Raw genomic sequence first — 20,215 nt, 5'->3', positions numbered from 1 at the left:
ACCTCTTTTTAGCCTACTTTTGCAGAAAATAGCCGATGAGAGAACAACAACTTGTACTCAGCTGCACAACAAACATAAAATAAATAGAATCTTAAATATCTCAACTTATATCAGGGTATGAGACCTTTTAAATATATTTGTAAATGTTATTAGTAACTCTTATAAGACAAATATTAGGTTCGGCAATACTTAGGCGCAGACAGATTCCAGTACTCAACCTTTTATTTTTCGAATAAATAAAAACTATAAAATATGATAAGAAAACATTATAATCCTGAGTCACGGGCTGTGATCTCCTCCCAAAGATCACCCAAAGGTATGGTCTCTTTAACAGCTACAAGAACCAGGTTCCTCGGCGAGAACTGAGGCTTAAACAGAGGGATCACATCGCAATGGAATCCTACAAAGAAAGAAAAAGATTCATAGTCCAAAAACCCATTGTCCAAGTTCCTCGATATCTAGTGAATTGATATTAGTATGTTTGATGAATGTTGGCTCAGCCCGCAGGATGCCCAACACCGCTCGGTGCAACGGGCAAAACTATTTAATATTGTTGAACAAAGGTATGAGATGGAGGAACACGGAGGTCTGGTCTCCCTTCCCTTGTGTGGTTTGCTAGGTCCACTCATAACACTGACCTTGTTCCTGTAGGAAGATCATCCTGTCCAGCAGTATAAGAGTCTCCACTAGAGGCGCCAGCAGTAAGGCCAGACTGAAGAATGCCACCACATTCCGGTGCTGGGCTAGCATGTGTTCTACCGAGGCCTCGTCCAGGGGGGTATTGGGATCCATGCCTACGCGTTTTAGTCCCAGCTTGGCATATCTAAAAGAGGAAAAGAAATGCAATTCATATAAAATACCAATAAAACACATTGCATAATGCTAAATGTAAAAAGTGTCAATTAAAATGTAAAATACTGCAATGCATGGGAATAACACTAATTGGATCCCACAATCTATGATCCCATTGGTTTAAAAGAACAAAAACAATTACCCTAGTATGCAAATTTATTCACATTACCACCTAATCTGAGTGAATGCATACTAAGCCACTCCTTTAAAAAGCGTGTTCACACCTATCCGCTATTGGTAGGGCAGCATTTAATTCGCTCAGGAGCCTTGAAGCTTGTAGACGTTCAGAGGATGTGAAAAGTCTACACACATTTATGGAAATTGCAGGCGTTTGGTATATAAGCCCTGGAATCACGATCAATTATGTCAGCGCTATGTCCGCCTGTAAGGTGACCTTGCAACCAACCAATTTCAAGTGAAAAACAGACTTTGTTTTACAAAAACAAAGTGTTCACAACAAACCACAACCTCTTACTTCCTTTAAAATCGTCTACCAATATCCTCGTTTTTGCTACTTCCCCTTAAAATCTTCTTCTCACTAATTTCTAACCACGTTTTTCTGATTTTCAATCTAAGCCATGTTCTTGCAATTTTATAAAATACTAGGGGAAACGGCGCTCTCAATGAATGAAATAATACTGCACCCTATAAAATATATGCAATAATGACCAAACAGAGGGCGCAAATCCAATGTAATGCAAAAAACCAAACAAAAAACCACAAACAAATAAAAATGATGTTAAGATCAAGAAATGTATAAGATCAGGAATTAAGCGAGAAATATCATAAATAAATAAATAAAAAAAAACACTTTACAGGCAGACAACATCATACAAAAACGTAGTGTATAATGTTTATAGCGCTTCGGAGAATACAGTGGGCATCGGTACGTTGATGAAAAGTAAGCCACAGAGTGGGGCTCAGATTATTTGGGAATTCTTACCTCTTCACAAGACAAAATAATACTGTAAGGTTCATTAAAACAAAAGAAATGTAACACAATTTTCTTAACCACAATATGAGGGTGGTAGTCATGATAATGGATCACTCTGCAATTTTCTCCCAAGTTGTTAGTACCAAGGGGGACATTCACCCCCCCAGCATGCATTGCTTTTGATGCATTTTGTTGGCGGCATGCAAAATCTACTCTCGCTTTGTTCGATCCTATATAGCTGGGAACGTGTTTGAACTTTGTTTGGCTCCTCACGTGTTTCGAGGTCGAAAATAGGAGAATAACAAAGCAAGACTAAAGAATACAAAACTCGTCACAGGTTTTGTAGTGTTCAGACCGATATTTTTACAAGCCTTGCAGTTCAGACAGCAACGGAATCCAGGTTCTCCACTATCATCCGTCTTGGTCTTAGATAATGGAACATAGCGTTCCGTCAACATATTTCTTAAATTGCTGGCTTTCTTATACAGTCAAGTCCATAAATATTGGGACATCGACACAATTCTCATATTTTGGGCTCTATACACCACCACAATGGATTTGAAATGAAACAAACAAGATGTGCTTTAACTGCAGACTTTCAGCTTTAATTTGAGGGTATTTACATCCAAATCAGGTGAACGGTGTAGGAATTACAACGGTTTCTATATGTGCCTCTCACTTTTTAAGGGACCAAAATTAATGGGACAATCGACTCAAAACCTATTTAAGGGACACGTGTGGGCTATTCCCTCGTTATTTCATCATCAATGAAGCAGGTAGAAGGTCTGGAGTTGATTCTAGGTGTGACATTTGCATTTGGAATCTGTTGTTGGTGGAATTAGTGGTGCTAAATAAATGATAATGATGATGAAATCAAATTTATTCAGTTTTGACTGTGGGGCAAATTTTAATCCTTTCTTAAGGAGACTGACTTGATCTCTAGTTAGAATCTTATTGCAAATATTGAAGATTCCAGTCTGAGAAGTGTTTATTCTCTACTGTCTTTAATTGTCTTTCGTCTCCTTGAAGCTGTATATTTCACATTCTTTTTATTCGGGGACTGGTGGTCACTCGTGTTTGGGACGGAGAAGTTTCCGTCCCAAAGAGGAACTCTAAAAAATCTTCTGATTCTTCAGATAAAAATTCTCTTTTTATTTTTAGGTAATTGGGTGCTAATTCTGTGCATTAAAGATCTGGAAGTATTCTCCTTCTGTTTTCTTGCAAACATTTCCCCTTTTTGATAACATCCCCTAATGACGGACTCTCTTCTCTTCTCTGTTCTTCGTGGAAATAGCTGAAGTGTTTTTCGTTGTATTGTGGATATACTCCTTTCTTTCTATTCTTTTTAGGGATGTGTTTAATGAGTTTTCTTAAAAGGCTCCCTTGTTCCTTCATATTTACCTTGATTATTCTGATAAGAGGAATATTTTTGTCTAATCTTGGTAATATCATCATTCTCAGCCTCTTCTAAGTCCCTCTGAAATGTTGTTTTTCTAGTAATATCTTTCTCCAATTAATCAATTCTATCCTGAGTCAACGTGTTTTGAAATCTTTCATTTTTTTTATTATCCTATTTTATATTTATGCACTTTTGTATATTTTATCCATTTTTATAGACATGTTTATTTTTATTTTATGTTTAAGGCAGACAACACAGTATTGTTGTTTTTAATTTTTATTTATAAAGTCTATTTGACCTATTAGGAGTGGAGGCTTTTATAGCCCCACCTGCACAGGAGATCATTTCCTTGACAAAGTTCGAATGAATGGATGAAACGCGTTGGGGATTTGACACACCACAGCCACCATACGTTCCACTGACCACTTCTGCGTTCCACAGGCGGTAGGACGCAAACCACAGTGGCGTAGACGGATATCTGGAGCTCACTAACCCCTAAAGGAGACCCAGGACCACCAAGCAGGAATATGTAGGGCAAGAACCTGGAGATCCCAGATCCCATGGCTTTGATCGCTACAACACAGCTCATTCTTCATTCATTGCACAGAAGATTCCGAAAAGCATCGACGTCAAAAAACGTGAGTAGCCAAACAAAGTTTTTGGACTGTGGGAGAATGCAAACTCTACACAGAGAGTGTTATTGAATCTGGCGAGAACCTCCATTTCCAACTGGCGCAATGGCAATTTCTTCCTAGCCTGAAACACGTTCCCAGCTATGTAGGATCGAACAAAGCGAGAGTAGATTTTGCATGCCGACAACAAAATGCTTTGCACATCAAAAGCAATGCATGCTGGGGGGGAATGTCCGTCTTGGTGCTAACAACTTGGGAGAAAATTGCAGAGTGGTCCATTATCATTACTACCACCCTCATATTGTGTTTAAGAAAACTGTGTTACATCTGTTTTGTTTTAATGAACCTTACGGATTATTTGGTCTTGTGAAGAGGTAAGAATTCCCCAATAAATCCAATTTTACAATCTATGATGTAAGAAATTCAAAAAAAGTGAAAAATTCCTAAGAGGTGAGTACTTTTCATAGCTAATTTATATAAAAAATAAAGTGTAAAATACCCTTATTATAAAGGTATATAACAGAGCACTACTGATAAATACACAAGGCGTGTATATAGCAAATTCATAACAATTATAGTACTAAAAAAATTAAGCCAGACAATTCCTTTGCTACTTCTGAATCCTACCTGTTCACGTCACTCGCAAAAATCACTTTTTAGCAGGTATCATTGAACCACTTTGCTAGACTTGGAAGCACTTGCCCTACTTTGTGAAACACATTCCTGTTTTTATATTTGTTTTTTTTTTGCAGGATTTCATAGGTCGCTTCAAGAGCATTCCCGTCAGCTCCCACTTTTTCTCTCTTGATCTCATCCAATGCTCTTTCTCCCTAACAAACACACTGTCCTCATCATTATTAATTGACTGAATCTGACTTGATCGAGACTAAAAATGCCATGACCAATTTTAAGGCTAGCTGCTGGCTTCTTACAACCGTGTTATGACTTACGCAGTTCTTGAATCTATCAGAGGTATATATAAAGAACCTTGAGTTACCTGTCCTAAAAGCCAACTTCTCCTAATGCAAATTATTTAAACCCTGAAACTGAAGGCCTCGGTGGAAACAGTGTACCTGTCAATACTTTGTCTTCATACTTACTCTTTGAAAGGAAGCTTGTGAGCCTTTTTGATTGTCTGTACACCGGCGCGTTTCATGGTGGGATCTACACCTCGGATGACCGTTTCCAGCACAGCTCTGTAACAATGAGTTCTCAATATGTCGCTGTCGCCTTTAAGACGCTCGATATAGTCTTCTATGGCGTGGCAGGCTACTTCCCTAGATTTATAAGACAGCTTGTGCCCTGGGAGCCCGGACACCCAGGAGCTCATAGGGTAGCCAAACTCTTGCAGGTTTGAGTCACCCGGATGAGCAAGAGACGGGACACTGGGCGGTTGCGGCACCTCAAGTGTGGTTAGCTTCATGTAGCAACAAGCCACGGACGTGATGCCCGCGACGATGGGGCACCTGGCAAAATGGCGTAACATCGCTACACTAAGGTCTCCGCAAGCATGGAGTCCTGTTAATATAAATGTATCCAAAGGAGAGAGGTGACGCTGTCCCAAAGTGGTTCCACCGTGACAAGAACACGCTCCACAGATATCTGTGCAATTACCAGGGGGCATTTGTGAGCTCATTGGGTTTTCTTCTGGTGCCAGGAGAGGTGAAACGCGCGAGTCTGGTAATCCCGTCCTGCTACCATCCGTCATTCTGTTTTCTCCTTTGGCTTGTAATGGTGTCTTCACTACAGGGTCAACTAATTGTTTCAGAAAATCCTCCCATGATGCTCGTGGATCTACAAACGCCAAGACGTGCCGTGGAGGTTTTGACGAGAGGATATTGGTGGCTTCCGAATCACTACTCTAAAAAAACAAAACGAAAAAAACAAACCCATAAAACAATGACGTTTTAAAAATTAATAACATGGTGCAATTAGCAGAAATGTGCTGTAACCCATAGCAACTAGATTATCTTTAACTTAGCTTTAAATCAGGGTCTACATATCAGAACTGAAGGAAGTGTGTTTGAGTGGTTTCTTGTCATGATGTGTTAAAACCAAATATGAAAAGGCAACCTCTGCCTATTATAGGGGCTTCTCATACTGCGCTAAAAAGTCTGGCTTCACGTTCAGACGCAAGTCCATTTGCGCTCCGCATGTTCCGAAACGGAACTCACGCCAATGAACGCAACTGCATGCATTCCGTGACCGAAGGAAAATGACACTTACGACAGCTTACGATTTAAAGGGCGGATCGGGGGAGAGAAGGGGCGGACGAACGTTCGCAATGTACATTAAGGGCGTTCCGATGCAGATCCGGCTGATTCTAGTCCTGGGTTTCTCGTAAGTACACTTGTTTTAGCCGTATCATTTGCGCCAGCTACGAGCAGGTGTAAGTGCCGACTGATAGTGTATGCAAGTAAGAGGGACTATAAAAATACATTGTTCTGTGCTCTTTTTTTAATCTCAAGTTTCGTGCAAGTTGCGTTCGGACGTGAATCAGGCCCATTTGACAGACAGCAACCGCCGCCACCATGAAAAGAAATCAGCACAGTTGACAGATGTATCGGAGGAAGGTCAGGTCATCATGCCTTATTTGTGAAATAGCAGCAAGTGTGTTTCTGTGATTTCAACAGACAATTTCAGTCCTATTCAATATAGATACGGGGTTATTGCAGTAAGTCGTAGCAGATTAAAAAATGGTTGAGCACAGACGTGCCGTAACAACCCCTTGAACGAGCCGTCATTATCCTAGTTTAAAAAAGGTTCACATGGATAGTAGGACACTTAAGTAAGCTCCAGAACGTTAGCAGGAAAGGCAATGACAAGCTATCCTAGTTTCATGTCAGAGAGAAATGCCCAAGACAGTACATTCAATAGTCAGTTGGAAATAAAAGATATTTTGCATGCATGCTATATGAAAATAGTCCACCCCCCATCCTATGATTAGGAGATTATACCTTTGGGTATTTGACTGAGTCTTTCTTCAACATGTACATTAAATCCTGATCAAACTTGGATGCAGCAGTGGTCAGGTCCCTGTTGGCTTCCACGGCTGTAACGTAGAGGCCTTCACCAAAGGATAAGACCCTCGACAGATGACCCTAGGGGGGGAGCAACAAAAAAAACCCACATCATACAGTGTACATCATACTTGTCAACTCTCCCTGAATGTCAGGGAGACGCCCTGAAATAGGGGTGATCTCCCTCACTCCCTGAAGAGTTCGGCATTCTCCCTGATGCTGAGCCAGTACAAGACGTGGTTGGCTTCACCGTCTGTGGCATGATGACACTGTTCAGAAATTGTGTCCTATGTCTATGTATTGATGCCTATGGAGGTGGCCATTTTCATGGAGACCAAGATTTAATCAAAGACTGACAGGTAAGACAACATGACTTCAGTAATGGAGACAGAAATGTAAAAGACACTTCAGTCTCTAGAGATTCATTAGCTGCTTTTCTTTAACGCATAGTTGCCTACTCTCCTGGAATGTCCGGGAGACTCCCGCATTCCTAGGAGACCTCCCGGACTCCCGGGAGAGCAGGGCAACCTCCCGGTTCTCACCCCCGCAATAGATAAGTGGATAACACGTCATCTTAGCCTTGCCCCCTGCTGAAATTGCCCAAAATTGTGACAACCGTATAGGAGGCGGGGCCATAATGATGCAATTTGTCAAGCCCCACCCCCACCTCCTCTGGGATCTCCCTGAAGCCAACGAGGAAAAGTTGGCAAGTATGGTATGTCAAAGAGAAATACCCTAAAGACTTTTTGTTTTGCCATAAAAACAAGACGAGCCGTAGGGTTCGGATATGTGCAGCAGACGAGGTTTAGGAAAAACCCTGTTCCTGCCGTTAGTCCCATGATGCTCCAGGGCTCACAGTCTGGTGTATCGAACACAGCCAATGACAAGGTGGTGAGGGAGGGGGCAGGTCTGCAAACAATGACCCCTCTAAAGGCAGAATGCTCTTCCGGTACCGTTACATACAATCTGCTAGAGAGTGTATCCGACCAACACTGCCAGTTAGGTAGGGGAATATATAGACCCTATGACTTTACTAATTATTTATTTATAAAAAAAATAATATATTTGATTTAATTACAACAATATATAAGCTTGTACAATATACGTTTTATCACAGTTGTTGGTCAAGTGATAAAAAAAACAAACTGCAAATTAAATGTAGATAAAATTTTAACAGTCTAAGTCAACAATGATCTCCTCTAAATCACTGCAGCTGCAATAAAATGAAAGGTCATACCTGACCAGACCCAATGTCCACCACGTGATTACAACTTGTGGCGTCGCTCAGCTTTTTCACCAACTGCAAGACAGGAGAAGTTAAAGACCTATAAATTATTTCATTTTCAAAGTATATACAGGGCATATAATGGAATTTCAAAAGGAGATTTTCAATGCTGCCTTGTGGTTGTTTCCCAGCACTTATAAATACCGTCATACAAGCCTGAATTTCTGCAGCATAAGGCCGTAGCTGCAATTACCATAGGCTGGTAGCTGATGTTACCCAACCGGGGAACTGCGCTGTCGGTTGATGCACCCGGAGGCAGGATCAGTAGAGTCAGCCACAATCCCATGGTAAGTGCAGCTGAAAGCTCATATCCCTATAAATTACAGCACATCCCATATAGATCATCTTACTTTCCCAAGCTGTCGGATTTCATGCTGTTTCTTTGGCTTCACGTGTTTCCGAAAGAGAGGGTCCAACAAGGAGCTCTGGCCGTGGTTTGCCTGGAATTCGGCGGGTCTCTTCCGGTCCACGCTGCCCCTCTCACGACGCGGCGTGCGCTGGAAAGCCAAGGAATGCGCCGCGGCCTTCAAAGCTAACAGGCTGAGCGGCCACACGGACGTGTAACTGCAATATAACGGACCGCCACAGTCAAGATTAGGCCAACGTCATCACCTATTCAAAATACGTCAACTCAACCTGTCGTTTTATAGGAACTATGACAAAAGTGCACTTAGAACACATCCTGCCATAACCCACCCGCTGCGATCAAGTGAGTGTTGATCGTCGCTGAATTTTTATTGCAGGTCTAAAAATATAGCTCGTTGGCATCACCTGACCTATCAGATTGCAAAGAGAAGATGGCATGGTATATTTTACAGGCCCTTAATATGCCACGGTCTTTTAGCTTTCACCTATTAACTAACCTGTACACTGTATTCAATTATAAGATAACTTAAATGTATTTTGTGGTGTGGACTAATATTCCTAAGAATCTCTCCGATATGCTTTCTCTCTGTAGCAGGATGCCATGCCATACATGCTTCTACAGAGCAGGAGGAGAGTGACTGACAGGCTTACAGTCTGGATCTACAGAAACGCACCATGCGAATGGTTGGTAGACAGCAAAGTCAGTGATGTCACAGCAGCTAAACAGACTGCGTCCTAAAGGAGTCTTTCAGCCCTAGACTGTCTGTACCGGCTGGGGGAGGGGGGGGGGGGTTATGCTGGAATAAACTATAATTTGCTATGCCTGTGTTCAGAAATGTCCCCAATAGCGCTTGGGTGTCCTGGTGCGGCTAATGATTGAGAAAAGATTATAACGGGCGCCGATTTACCCAACGTCCTCTGTGTTTCCCTTGGACAAGAGCTGAACGGCAAGCTGTGGGGCAGACAGATCCGACAACACCAACGTCCAGGGTTCTGGGAGCGTCTTCCATAGGTTGTCAGTAAAAAACTCCTGTGGAGCAAAGAAAACAATATTTTAGCATAGCTGTGGTATGACTGTGGTCTATAAACTACTGTATAAAAAAAGGGTCTGTTAAATTAAGATGGATCACTTAAGATGGCCGTGGCTTGCTGTTTTCCCTGTAAAGTGTACCTGTCACCTGGTCGTAGTTCAGACCGTCATCAGGGAAAATGGAGGCGGCCATCTTGTGGTATGGGCCAAAATGCATAAGCCTATTAATTCACTAGAAATCATTAATATATTAATAATATATATATATATATATATATATATATATATATATATATATATAATTAACTATTTTCTGTCTTCAGCAAGAAAAATAAGCATTGATTGAAGTTATTTCTAACCTGTCTACTTGTGAGATGAAGATTTCAGATGACATGTATCAAGTGAGGTTGAAATTCTAGTAGTCTGGGGTCTCACCCCCCCCCTCCCTCCTCTAATCACTACAATAGAACAGCCAACCAGATCATCGGTATGGTCAGAGCACAGCCAATCAGATCATCGGTATGATTGTAATGTCAAAGGCACCTCTGTATGAAACACAGTTAATACATTCAACTTATTTATTTGATCAGCTACAAATATTCCCAGGACGCTGCCACTAATTATTTTTCTACACTGAAGGCGTTCTTATTTCCAAGCACTTTCGTAAGCTATGGTTGATTTAGATGCTCCATAGTCATGTGATGGATCACTGCAAAGACCAGTCAACCAAAACACTACATGGGGTGCATTATTTAAAGAGTGGGGGTTGTTCAAAAGTAGTCCACCCCCTATAACCAGTGTGGGCAAGGGACTCAATGCATTGCCAGTTTGCAAAATGGCCCCTAGCCACATACTCGCTCCAAGTGTAAGCCTGCTTCTAGTAGACTGTAAGGGCCACTTACAATGACATAGGAATCTGTGATGTAGCCATAGATTGACAGGACCCGTGTAATATTCACAGCAAGTTGTTTATTCTGATTCAGGGAAACTGGGTTCAGATCGTCACTGGACATGCTAGAGGGAAATAAATGAAATCATAAACTGTTATATAATATTATGTATGATAACAATAGATTATGTAAAACTATGGAAGGAAGAGAAATACAAACTCAAAACAAACATTGTGAATGTTGCAAGTGGTGCTTTTCTAACAAAGCAGACAGCGTGTGAGTGGCAGCTTTGCAGACTTGTACAGCGTTGCATTGTGGGGATCGCTAGAATTAAACACAGGGGCAGGCCAGCGATGGGACAGTAACTCAAATGACTGCAAACCTAATTTTTTTTTTTTAGATCATATCTGATCAGAACACTGTTCTAAAGATGTGGGAAAAGCCTTAGATGTCTGCTGTTCTGTAACGGAATTCGGAGGCAATACTTTACTTTTTCACAGAACTCCAATGAAACGTCAGGATAACACTGTTTTACATATCTGAACCTATAAAACAAAATACCTTGGAGTAAAATCTATCTACCCATCCATATATTGGATAAACACTCCCAATAGTTCCTTTTTGTTTCACAGGAAAGTCGGGACTTTGGTGTTCTGCTTATGGACCTTAAAAATTTGTGGTGGGGTCTTCGCAAATGTGGGGGTGACCAAGCAGATTGTGGGCACAGAGTTTTAGTAATTTTGCACCCCTTTGCACAAATGTTAGAGTACACCCACTTTTTACCATGTCATGCCCCATTTTCACCATGCTATCACACTATGGGGTCTATTGACAAAGGTGTGATAAGCCATAAAACCGAAGAAAATAGCTGTTTTCTCCGTTAAATGGCCATTGCATCCAGGAACAAAATTTATGAAGGGGTTAACTCAGGAGAAATGAGATTTCTATTTTTCGTTGGTTACCCCAGTCCCCACAACAATCTGTGGGGACTGCAATGATAGCGATTTACAAAGTAGCGAAAAGCATTGCTTTCTTTCCAGTGCAAACTAACGCCATCCTTATCTCTTCTTATGGGGTCTAGTAAGGCTTTGCACGAAACCAAATATTAAATAGACCCCGGTGGTTAGCATTTCTGCCTCACAGCGCTGGTGTCATGAGTTCAATTCCCGACCATGGCCTTATCTGTGTGGAGTTTGTATGTTCTCCCCGTGTTTGCGTGGGTTTCCTCCGGGTGCTCCGGTTTCCTCCCACACTCCAAAAACATACTAGTAGGTTAATTGGCTGCTAACAAATTGATCCTGGTCTGTCTCTGTGTGTATATTAGGGAATTTAGACTGTAAGCTCCAATGGGGCAGGGACTGATGTGAGTGAGTCCTCTGTACAGCGCTGCGGAATCAGTGGTGCTGTATAAATAAATGGTAATAATAATGGTACACTATAACATTTGTAAAGGTACTACAGGAATCAGACAACGCACTTGTCATTACATCCAGGAAAATAAAGATACTGAGACTTACACTGTCATTGTACAACCCCACTGCCAGCTACATTGCAAACACCCCCATTGCATTTTTGTTATTGTTGTTGTTGTTAAAATATATATATGTATTTTTTAATTCTGTACCCTTCTCTGGTTGATCTTTCCAATCTAACGCTGTGCCCCCTCTTTGTCTCTGCTGTCCAAACATCACAAGCTTTAGTACAATATAAATAAAATGAGAATTTATGTGACATATTAGATGTCTGTTTCATTGCACCCAGAGCAAAACTGTGATCAATTGTATACTATGAGATATATAACACAATAATATATATATATATATATATATATATATATATATATATATATATATATATAATGTTGTTCTACTTGATTACCCTATCCCAGTGTGATCTCCCAGGTCCAGGTCTTCATGATGTCCCCTCAGCCTGGTAAACATCAGGGACCTCTCTCTCTCTCCTCCCTATAGCTCAAGGCCCGAGCTCCACTCCTCCATGTGGGTCTGGCTGTCTCTATGGGACGTGACGTTACACAACCCGGAACACCCACAGGCGTCTTATCCCGCTCCGGCCCGTCTGCTCGGTGAGTCCCCGATCTCCTTCCTAACCCCCAGCGGCCTCTCAGCAGCCCCCTCCCTCGCCATGTGCGGTCTAGGTACCGTAAAGCCGACACCGGCCTGTCAGTCACCGGCCTCTCCCACGTACGTGCCCGCTCAGGCGCGGTGTCTCCGGCCTGGGCGGCAGGACAGTCCCCGGTCTCATCTGACCCCCTAGGCCTCGGTAGTCAGAACTGGTCATAGCGCACAGTGATACTGTTATTTAGCCTTTGGTGTGAAAGAGGAATACAGTTAACATATTTATTGTAGTAGATTTTATTTATTTAAAAAAAAACCAAAAAAACATGAAATAATATATATATCTTAGTAACATGCAGGTGCACCATACTGAGGATAACAACAACAAAGTAAGATTAAAACAACTCACAAATGTTTCTATACTTAGTGTATATATATATATATATATATATATATATATATATATATATATATATATATATACACACACACTAATATATATATATATATATATATATATATATATATACACACACACTAATATATATATATATATATGCGCGCACAACAAACAACTTTACTGAGCATATGTACGCTCTACAACTGAAATGTTCCTGAATGAGAGATGTCTTGATCATCTCTATCAGTCTTTGTCTATGGTGTTAAAACAATGTGACATTCTCATACTATTCTTATAACAGTTGACCTCTTATTTGCTGGTCCATGTCAATGAATGCGGGATAGTGCTTATTTCTGAGTGGCACTTAGCGGAAGGTGTCCAACAGCAATGTAACAAATTGTATTACAAAATATGGCCAGCTTTGTTTTTCGGGGGGTGTCTTATCCGTTTTCTCGCTCCAGACCATTAAACGGCAGGACTCCCTTGGCTCTAAGGAGGTACAATCCTGCAATTTGAATTCTGATGGGAGAAGTTCCACAGTCTGGCAAATGGGGAGCTGTAGGTAGGTAGCGTCTACTGTCCGGCTCGCTGGATCCAACCGCAGGTGGAGCAGACTTTGCTGTGCATTCTGTGGCTGAGTTGCTATCGCTGAATATAGCTTCATGCATGATGTTCTGTGCCCGCAAAGCTCCCGTCTTCCCAAGCCTCCCATAGAGTTATTTTAATCAACTATGTCAAGTAGATCCCGTTATAATAATCTACGATAACATACTTGACATTTAATGTGTGTGTCTCTTTTGTTTTTTAGGTGATGATGTTGCCTCACTTTCCAACTCCAGGATATTTTATACGTGTCTTTTAAGATCGGGACTGCGCACATGTTGGTTTTTTTTACCCGATGTGATTGGAAGCTGGGGTAATCCGTCATGTCCGACCTGTTTTTAAATTTGGACGTGTCGTCCAATCAGTCCGGCGGACGGGCCGATCATGGTAACGACAAACATCAACGTTTTATTAGAAGGAGGAGGTATTTGGAAAGAAGGGGGTTCCTGAAGCAGAAGCAGCTGCCGCACAAGCCGCAGAACAGGAACGCTAGCCACCCGTCACATTCTTGTGACCCCAATGCGAGAAACGGGCAGCCGGATGGTAACAGAAATGACTCTGTTAGGACTGGGAAACCGACCAACAATGCATTCCACTTCAGAGGTCCCCAACAGCAGCGGGAGCCCACAACGCTTTATCGAACTGCGGCAGCGCCGTGCCAGTCTAGCACGCTTAGCGTCAGCATAAGCCACGCCCCAAATCAGTCCCGGGTGGCCACTTATACTTCAAATCAGGCACCATCCAAGGTCCAAGGCTCGTCCCAGCCAAACACAGTTAACGGCCGTGCCTTTGACACCAAAAAGCCTTCAAGACCTTTTGCGCAGGAACAGAAGCTCAGCCTGCTGAGTGAGTTTGAGAGCGGCTTACCTCCAGCGTCCTCGGTGCCCAGTTACAAAATGGTGGCCATCGACTGCGAAATGGTGGGCACCGGGCTGAAAGGGCGGAACAGCGACTTGGCTCGTTGTAGCATCGTGAATCACCAGGGGGACGTGGTGTTTGACAAGTACATAAAACCTGCCAATCCGGTCACTGATTACAGGACGAGATGGAGTGGAATAAGGAGGGAGCACTTGATAAACGCTACGCCTTTCGCTGTAGCTCAAAAAGAGGTGAGTTGTCTGCAATGGGGTTTATGGTTCCAATTTCAATTTGAGTAGGTGAGAATTTTGTATATTTTCCACTTTAAAACACCAGCAACCTCCTTTTTTTTAATTGTCCCTACTTAATTGTCACACTTTAGCTACAACTGTACAGAAAAGCAGTGCAGCCGGGTGATAAGTAACTCTAGCAGAATTCTCGGTTGCATTGGCGGACCGTTAAGCTGCAGGAGAAGTCTTAATTCTGCTCGGTTGTTGGTTTTTTGGTAAGACTTCCGCTAGAGCAGTGTTGGCTAACATGTGACACTCCAGGTGTTGTGAAACTACCAAGTCCCAGCATGCCCTTCCAGCAATAAGCTGCTATATATTGGCAAAGCATGCTGGAACTTGTAGTCTCACAACACCTGGAGCGTCACAGGTTAGCCAACACTGCGCTAGAGAATTTGTGTTTTGAAGAACTCCCCTTCAGATTGACTCAAGAAAATCCAAGAACAAGGCAACACAGATCCGGTACATAAGAGTTCTAATTTATAATCAAATATAGCAACCAATGTAGACGTGCTGTGTTAAAAAACAGATAATTTGTTGTATAAGAAGAAACCAAAGTCACCGGTGAGACCTAATCTTGAGTATTGGCAGCAGACTTGGAGTGTCCGCTCCCCAAAAAAAGGCAATAGTAAGCTAGAATCCGTTCAGAAAAGGGCTACTAAAATGGTCAATGGGCTAGAAAAACGAAACTTAGGTGGAATTTAGGAGTTTAACATGTACAACTCGGAAGATAGAAGGGACAGAGGTGACATGAGAACATTATAACGAGAGCATTAACAGACGTCAGTAAGGCAGATGGATGACACTAAGCTATGTAGGGATATTAGCAGAGAGCAGGATAGTAACTTGCAAAATAAAGATTACGAATAAAATGGCAAACTGGCGAGTGAAATGGCAGATGAAATTTAATGTAGATAAGTGTAGGGTCACGCACCTAGACCATGGTAATAACTGCTTCCTCTAAATATTAAGTGGAATATATTTGGGGGAAAAAATGAAATGGAAAAGGACTAGTATCTACTAGATGATCGAATGCTGAGTGTCAGCACAATGTCAGGCAGCAGCTGCAAAGGATGAATAAAATCCTGGGATGCATAAAAAGGGAGATGAGGGTACATGGTGCAAAAATAGTATTACATTTTTATAAGTGACCAGTTAGACCACATGTTTAATAGGGGGTACCGTTTTGGGCACCGTATTGTAAGAAGGACATAAAGGAGAACTAGAGAAGTTTCAGAGGAGGTCAAACTAATTTATAAAGGTTTAAGGTACACTATATTAATATATTTGAGGTCTAATCAAAGATTTGTCTAGCACATTTTTCAAACCAAGGACCATACAGAGAAAAGGGGTCATCAGTTGTGAATGGAAGAAAGAAGATCTCGCTATGAGGATTGGAAAGGGTTCTTTACTGTAAGGGCAGTCTAGCTGTGGAATTCCTTACCGCATGAAGTGGTGGGGGCATGTTGCTATAATGGATAGATGACAGGATGAGGGGTGAACCGGGTTCATACGATTGCCATTCTTGGGATTAGAATTTATGAATAGTCTTTTTTCAACCGTTCTAACAAGAGCTGGGACAGGATTTGGAACTAAAGGACGGAGTCCTCTATACCACTGAATATGTTTTATTATTATCCGTGGTTCCAGTTTATTTCTATCTTCATTTACACAAAGCTTGTAATATTTTTATTTTTTTGCAGTTACTCTATATGACCTACTTCTGGAAAGAGGTTTGACAACTCTTTATTTTTCCTGATTCCGCAGATCTTGAAAATCCTCAATGGCAAAATAGTGATCGGCCACGCCATCCAAAATGACTACAAGGCCATAGGTTACTTCCACCCCAAGGAGATGACCCGAGACACCACTCAGATCCCACTGCTAAACCGCAAGGCCGGTTTCCCGGAGAAGGAACCCGCTTCTCTGAAGCGTCTGGCCAAACAGCTCCTGCACAGAAATATTCAGGTATTGTCTCTGCGCCCGTTCTAACCTTAGATTGTGTTAAAGATGCATTGAGGTGCTGGTGTAAATGCTCTGTCAAACAGGCATAATGCTTTTATCAGTCTGTGCAAGTTATCATATCTACACACAACCTAGTCCTACAATATGATTGAATTGTACAGAAATGTTATTTTTGTGGTATATGCAATCAACATGATACAATCCAGTTGTATAAAGTTTAGATTGAAAGAGCTGTATATTTTTGTTATCATCATGCCATAAAATTTTGTGTATGTGTTTTTAAAGCTACCCACACATGTTATAACTCTTTTACAAATCAATCTCAATGTTGTAGATTGTACAATCACGCTATATACAATAACTCCATTGTACACATATCAAATAATCTAACAAATCCAATTTGAATTGTATACAGCCTGATTGTGTCGTCTTGATTACATTTCCCCACGTACTTAAAGATTACTGTATGATTCAAAGTCAATGAATATGTATGACTACATTGTAATGTGTGTGCGGTACCTTAATTGTACAATTGTTATCCTATTGTAGCAATAGTGATTCTACAGAAAATTGGAGGTTTGAGAATTCGGGTCCCTGCAGTTCTACTATTTGCAGGAAGGGGGAGCTCCAGGGGGCATTTTAGGGTGAATGAAGGTCCCATCTGTCTGATAGTTGGAAAGGCCCCAATAGACGGTCACCCCCTACTTTCAGCTCGACCTCTCCGGGAATGTTTATCAGAATTGCCTACGACAAAGCACACTGCTTCTATAAAGTACATATTTATTTTATCGATACTTTTCAGTGATCACATAATTTTGTGGGTCCCGTCATTTAAAATATTTGGGGTCCTAATTCACTATTTCTGGGTTCCTTCAAAATTGAACCAATTATTTTTTTTTTTAATTAATTTGGTTTCATATATATAATGGTTAGCTTTTTAGACTGGCTGTGCATCCTGCAGGGGAAAACGCAGGCTTTGTAGAGGGGGGGGGTTTCCACACCACCAGTGGGCGTGACCAGCATGCATGGGGGCGTGGCTATAATTTTAGACAGTGCTTAGCTGCTCTCCAACTCTTCATATCCCCATAATATACATGGGCAATGCTGCATGCACTACTGTTAGGTGCACACAGCTCTCCCTTTTCAAGCAGAGCCGTGTGAAGAGGGAGCATTGTTCAGCCACCTCAATTATACAGTGCCCCAGGCTTGGAGGGGGGTTTCCAGGCACTAGGAAAACCCCCTCGGTTTGCCTATGCCCTGGACCATAGAGGAGATTAATTAATGCCAACAGGCAGAATACTTTACCCTTACTGCCCCCCAACAAAGTATATTGTGGATTGTTAGTACTTAAATAACAAGCAAAAAAACAGAGTGTGGGTATACTGGCCTGATATGGAACTGTGGGGAATAAGTCTACTGAAGATCCTGCAATGTGTAAAGTTACCACCAGGTGGCAGCAGATCTCATTTCATGTGTACAGCTACATATGTAGTAATCATTAGACCATAGTACAGGGGAGGTTTACACCTCTGTGACCAGGCCTATATATTGTCTGCTTTTTCAGGACATATAGGGATTTATTTTGGTAACCTAATAAAAGAGATTATAACTCTAATAGATCCAATTCTAACTGAATCTGATAGTAACGACAATATCATCATCATCATTTATTTATATAGCGCCAACATATTCTGTAGCGCTTTACAAGGACAAGGACAAGTAGCGCTTTTAAGGACAAACACAGTAAACTAATAAACAAACTGGTTAAAACAGACAAAGAGGTGAGAAGGCCCTGCTCACAAGCTTACAATCTATGGGACAATGGGAGTTTGACACATGAGGCTAAGGCTACATTTTGCATTTCGGCCCAGCCAGACTGCAAAGGTAAAAGTGACTCATAAGTTAAATCATCCTGTCACACAACAATGTTGGTCGGGGGGTAGTTGTCTTGTGTGAAATTGTGTAACGGGTGGTAATAGGGTAATTAATGAGGTTAAGAGGGTGGTTGAGGAATATTATAAGCTTGTCTGAAGAGGTAGGTTTTCAGAGAACGCTTGAAAGTTTGTAGGCCAGAGGAGAGTCTTATTGTGCGAGGGAGGGAGTTCCATACAGTGGGTGCAGCCCGAAAAAAGTCCTGTAACCGGGAATGGGAGGATGTAATGAGAGTGGATGAGAGACGCAGATCTTGTGCAGAACGGAGGTGTCGAGTTGGGAGATATTTTGAGAACGAGAGGAGATGTATGTTGGGGCAGCTTTGTAGGTAATAGCGACAATAGCCTCGTCTAGGATGGTTGATTCCATTATACCCAAGAACGGGACCAGTGCTGCCGACCTAGAGGAAATCAATCATTAAGGAATTACAAATTTTAATTATTGCCATTTTATAATAAATATACAACGCAAGGTTTATCCAGCACCATTATGTTTGTAACCCTTTGCCTAGATACACGGTAAAGTGAACAGTACATGGAACGTTTCCCAAAGAGCTAGCAATCTAATTATGACAATGTAAATACAAACCGATAGCTAAAATAGGTTTAATGTATATTTATGTGAGCCCCAAAGCTCTCCCATCGCTGGTGAGTCTGTCTATTTGCGACAAATTGATCGGAAAGTCCCATGCTTTGTTTGTTTTACATGTAGACGGGCCGGGGTGGCCATTCCTCCGTTGAAGACGCCAAAACCACCATGGAGCTGTACCGGATGGTAGAGGTGGAGCACGAGCGAGAGCTGGCGGCCGGCGGCGGCCCACAGTGACATTACCCAGAGTTCCAGGGGTTCTCTTACTGCTGTTCATTGTTTTATACTGTCTCAGTATGGAATAAAAGCAGATTGTGCGGCTTCAATTATTTTATGGTATTCTTTTCTTTTTTTTTTTATTTAAAAAGGGGCCCTATCGCCTGTGCACACTCCCTGCCTCGGTGACGTCACTAAGTGCGAGAGATTCAATAGGCTGGCCGTTCCTTCATCCAATTAGGTCAAGCCAAAGGATCATACTCTCGTTGGCTTCAGGCTTCACAACAATAATCTTTATTGGCACCAGAACAAAGTGCAGGAACGGAGCAACCTGATTAGTTTCATGCCACAGGTGCTGGCTCCTCGGGGGCGGATCTGCTAGCCCCTTGTAATATGATTGGTCCATGCATAATGATGTCAGACGCCAAGCCATTCATAAGTTTTACTTGACACAGGTTTGCTGTTAAGTGAAGCAAATAAAATACAGATTAAAAACACATCCAAATCGTGAAAGTTGACAAACCTATAGGGCCACGTGGGATCCGTCCCAAGATTATTAAAAGCTTCATGGGTTCTGGTCCTGCTATTAAATTAATTATTCAACCAGTCACTATAAACAGGAGCCTGCCCCGATGGCTGGGGACGATTAAGGAAGAATTACTTCACACCTTACTGAAAGGGTAGTGGATAGGTGGAATTGCCTCTCAACAAAGGCTGCTAGAACAGGCTTGAGCAACCTGTGGCTCTCCAGGTGTTGTGACACTACAAGTCTCGGCATGGCCAGCCAGCTATCAGCTGACTACTGGCAAACCATATATATATATATATATATATATATGTGTGTACAATGCCCACTATCTGCACTGAACTAAAAGTCTCACAC

General features: G+C 41.8%; 2 protein-coding genes across 3 annotated transcripts; one reads left to right on the top strand and one right to left on the bottom strand.

Moving 5' to 3' along the window:
* Positions 1 to 204: 204 nt before the first annotated feature.
* On the bottom strand, positions 205 to 12,475 carry METTL25B (methyltransferase like 25B). Its single transcript, XM_075192661.1, has 9 exons — positions 12,287 to 12,475; positions 10,421 to 10,532; positions 9,397 to 9,518; positions 8,473 to 8,686; positions 8,075 to 8,137; positions 6,775 to 6,918; positions 4,918 to 5,678; positions 639 to 823; positions 205 to 400 (listed from the first exon to the last, which is right to left on the bottom strand). Exons 1-9 carry the CDS (start codon positions 12,346 to 12,348, stop codon positions 267 to 269), a joined length of 1,797 nt encoding a protein of 598 aa, XP_075048762.1. The 5' UTR covers positions 12,349 to 12,475; the 3' UTR covers positions 205 to 266.
* ISG20L2 (interferon stimulated exonuclease gene 20 like 2) lies at positions 12,411 to 19,445 on the top strand. Of its 2 annotated transcripts, XM_075192663.1 has the most exons (5): positions 12,413 to 12,491; positions 13,345 to 13,445; positions 13,692 to 14,595; positions 16,399 to 16,599; positions 19,240 to 19,445. In XM_075192663.1, exons 3-5 carry the CDS (start codon positions 13,810 to 13,812, stop codon positions 19,351 to 19,353), a joined length of 1,101 nt encoding a protein of 366 aa, XP_075048764.1. In that variant the 5' UTR covers positions 12,413 to 12,491; positions 13,345 to 13,445; positions 13,692 to 13,809; the 3' UTR covers positions 19,354 to 19,445. The 2 variants fall into 2 exon arrangements, with proteins under 2 accessions (XP_075048763.1, XP_075048764.1); XM_075192662.1 differs by lacking the exon at positions 13,345 to 13,445 and having other exon boundaries at positions 12,411 to 12,491.
* Positions 19,446 to 20,215: the final 770 nt, after the last annotated feature.

The sequence above is a fragment of the Mixophyes fleayi genome, chromosome 12 (assembly GCF_038048845.1).
Source record: "Mixophyes fleayi isolate aMixFle1 chromosome 12, aMixFle1.hap1, whole genome shotgun sequence".
NCBI lineage: Eukaryota > Metazoa > Chordata > Amphibia > Anura > Limnodynastidae > Mixophyes > Mixophyes fleayi.
The sequence above is the reverse complement of the archived record's forward strand: the minus strand, read 5'-3'. Positions and strand labels throughout refer to the sequence as shown.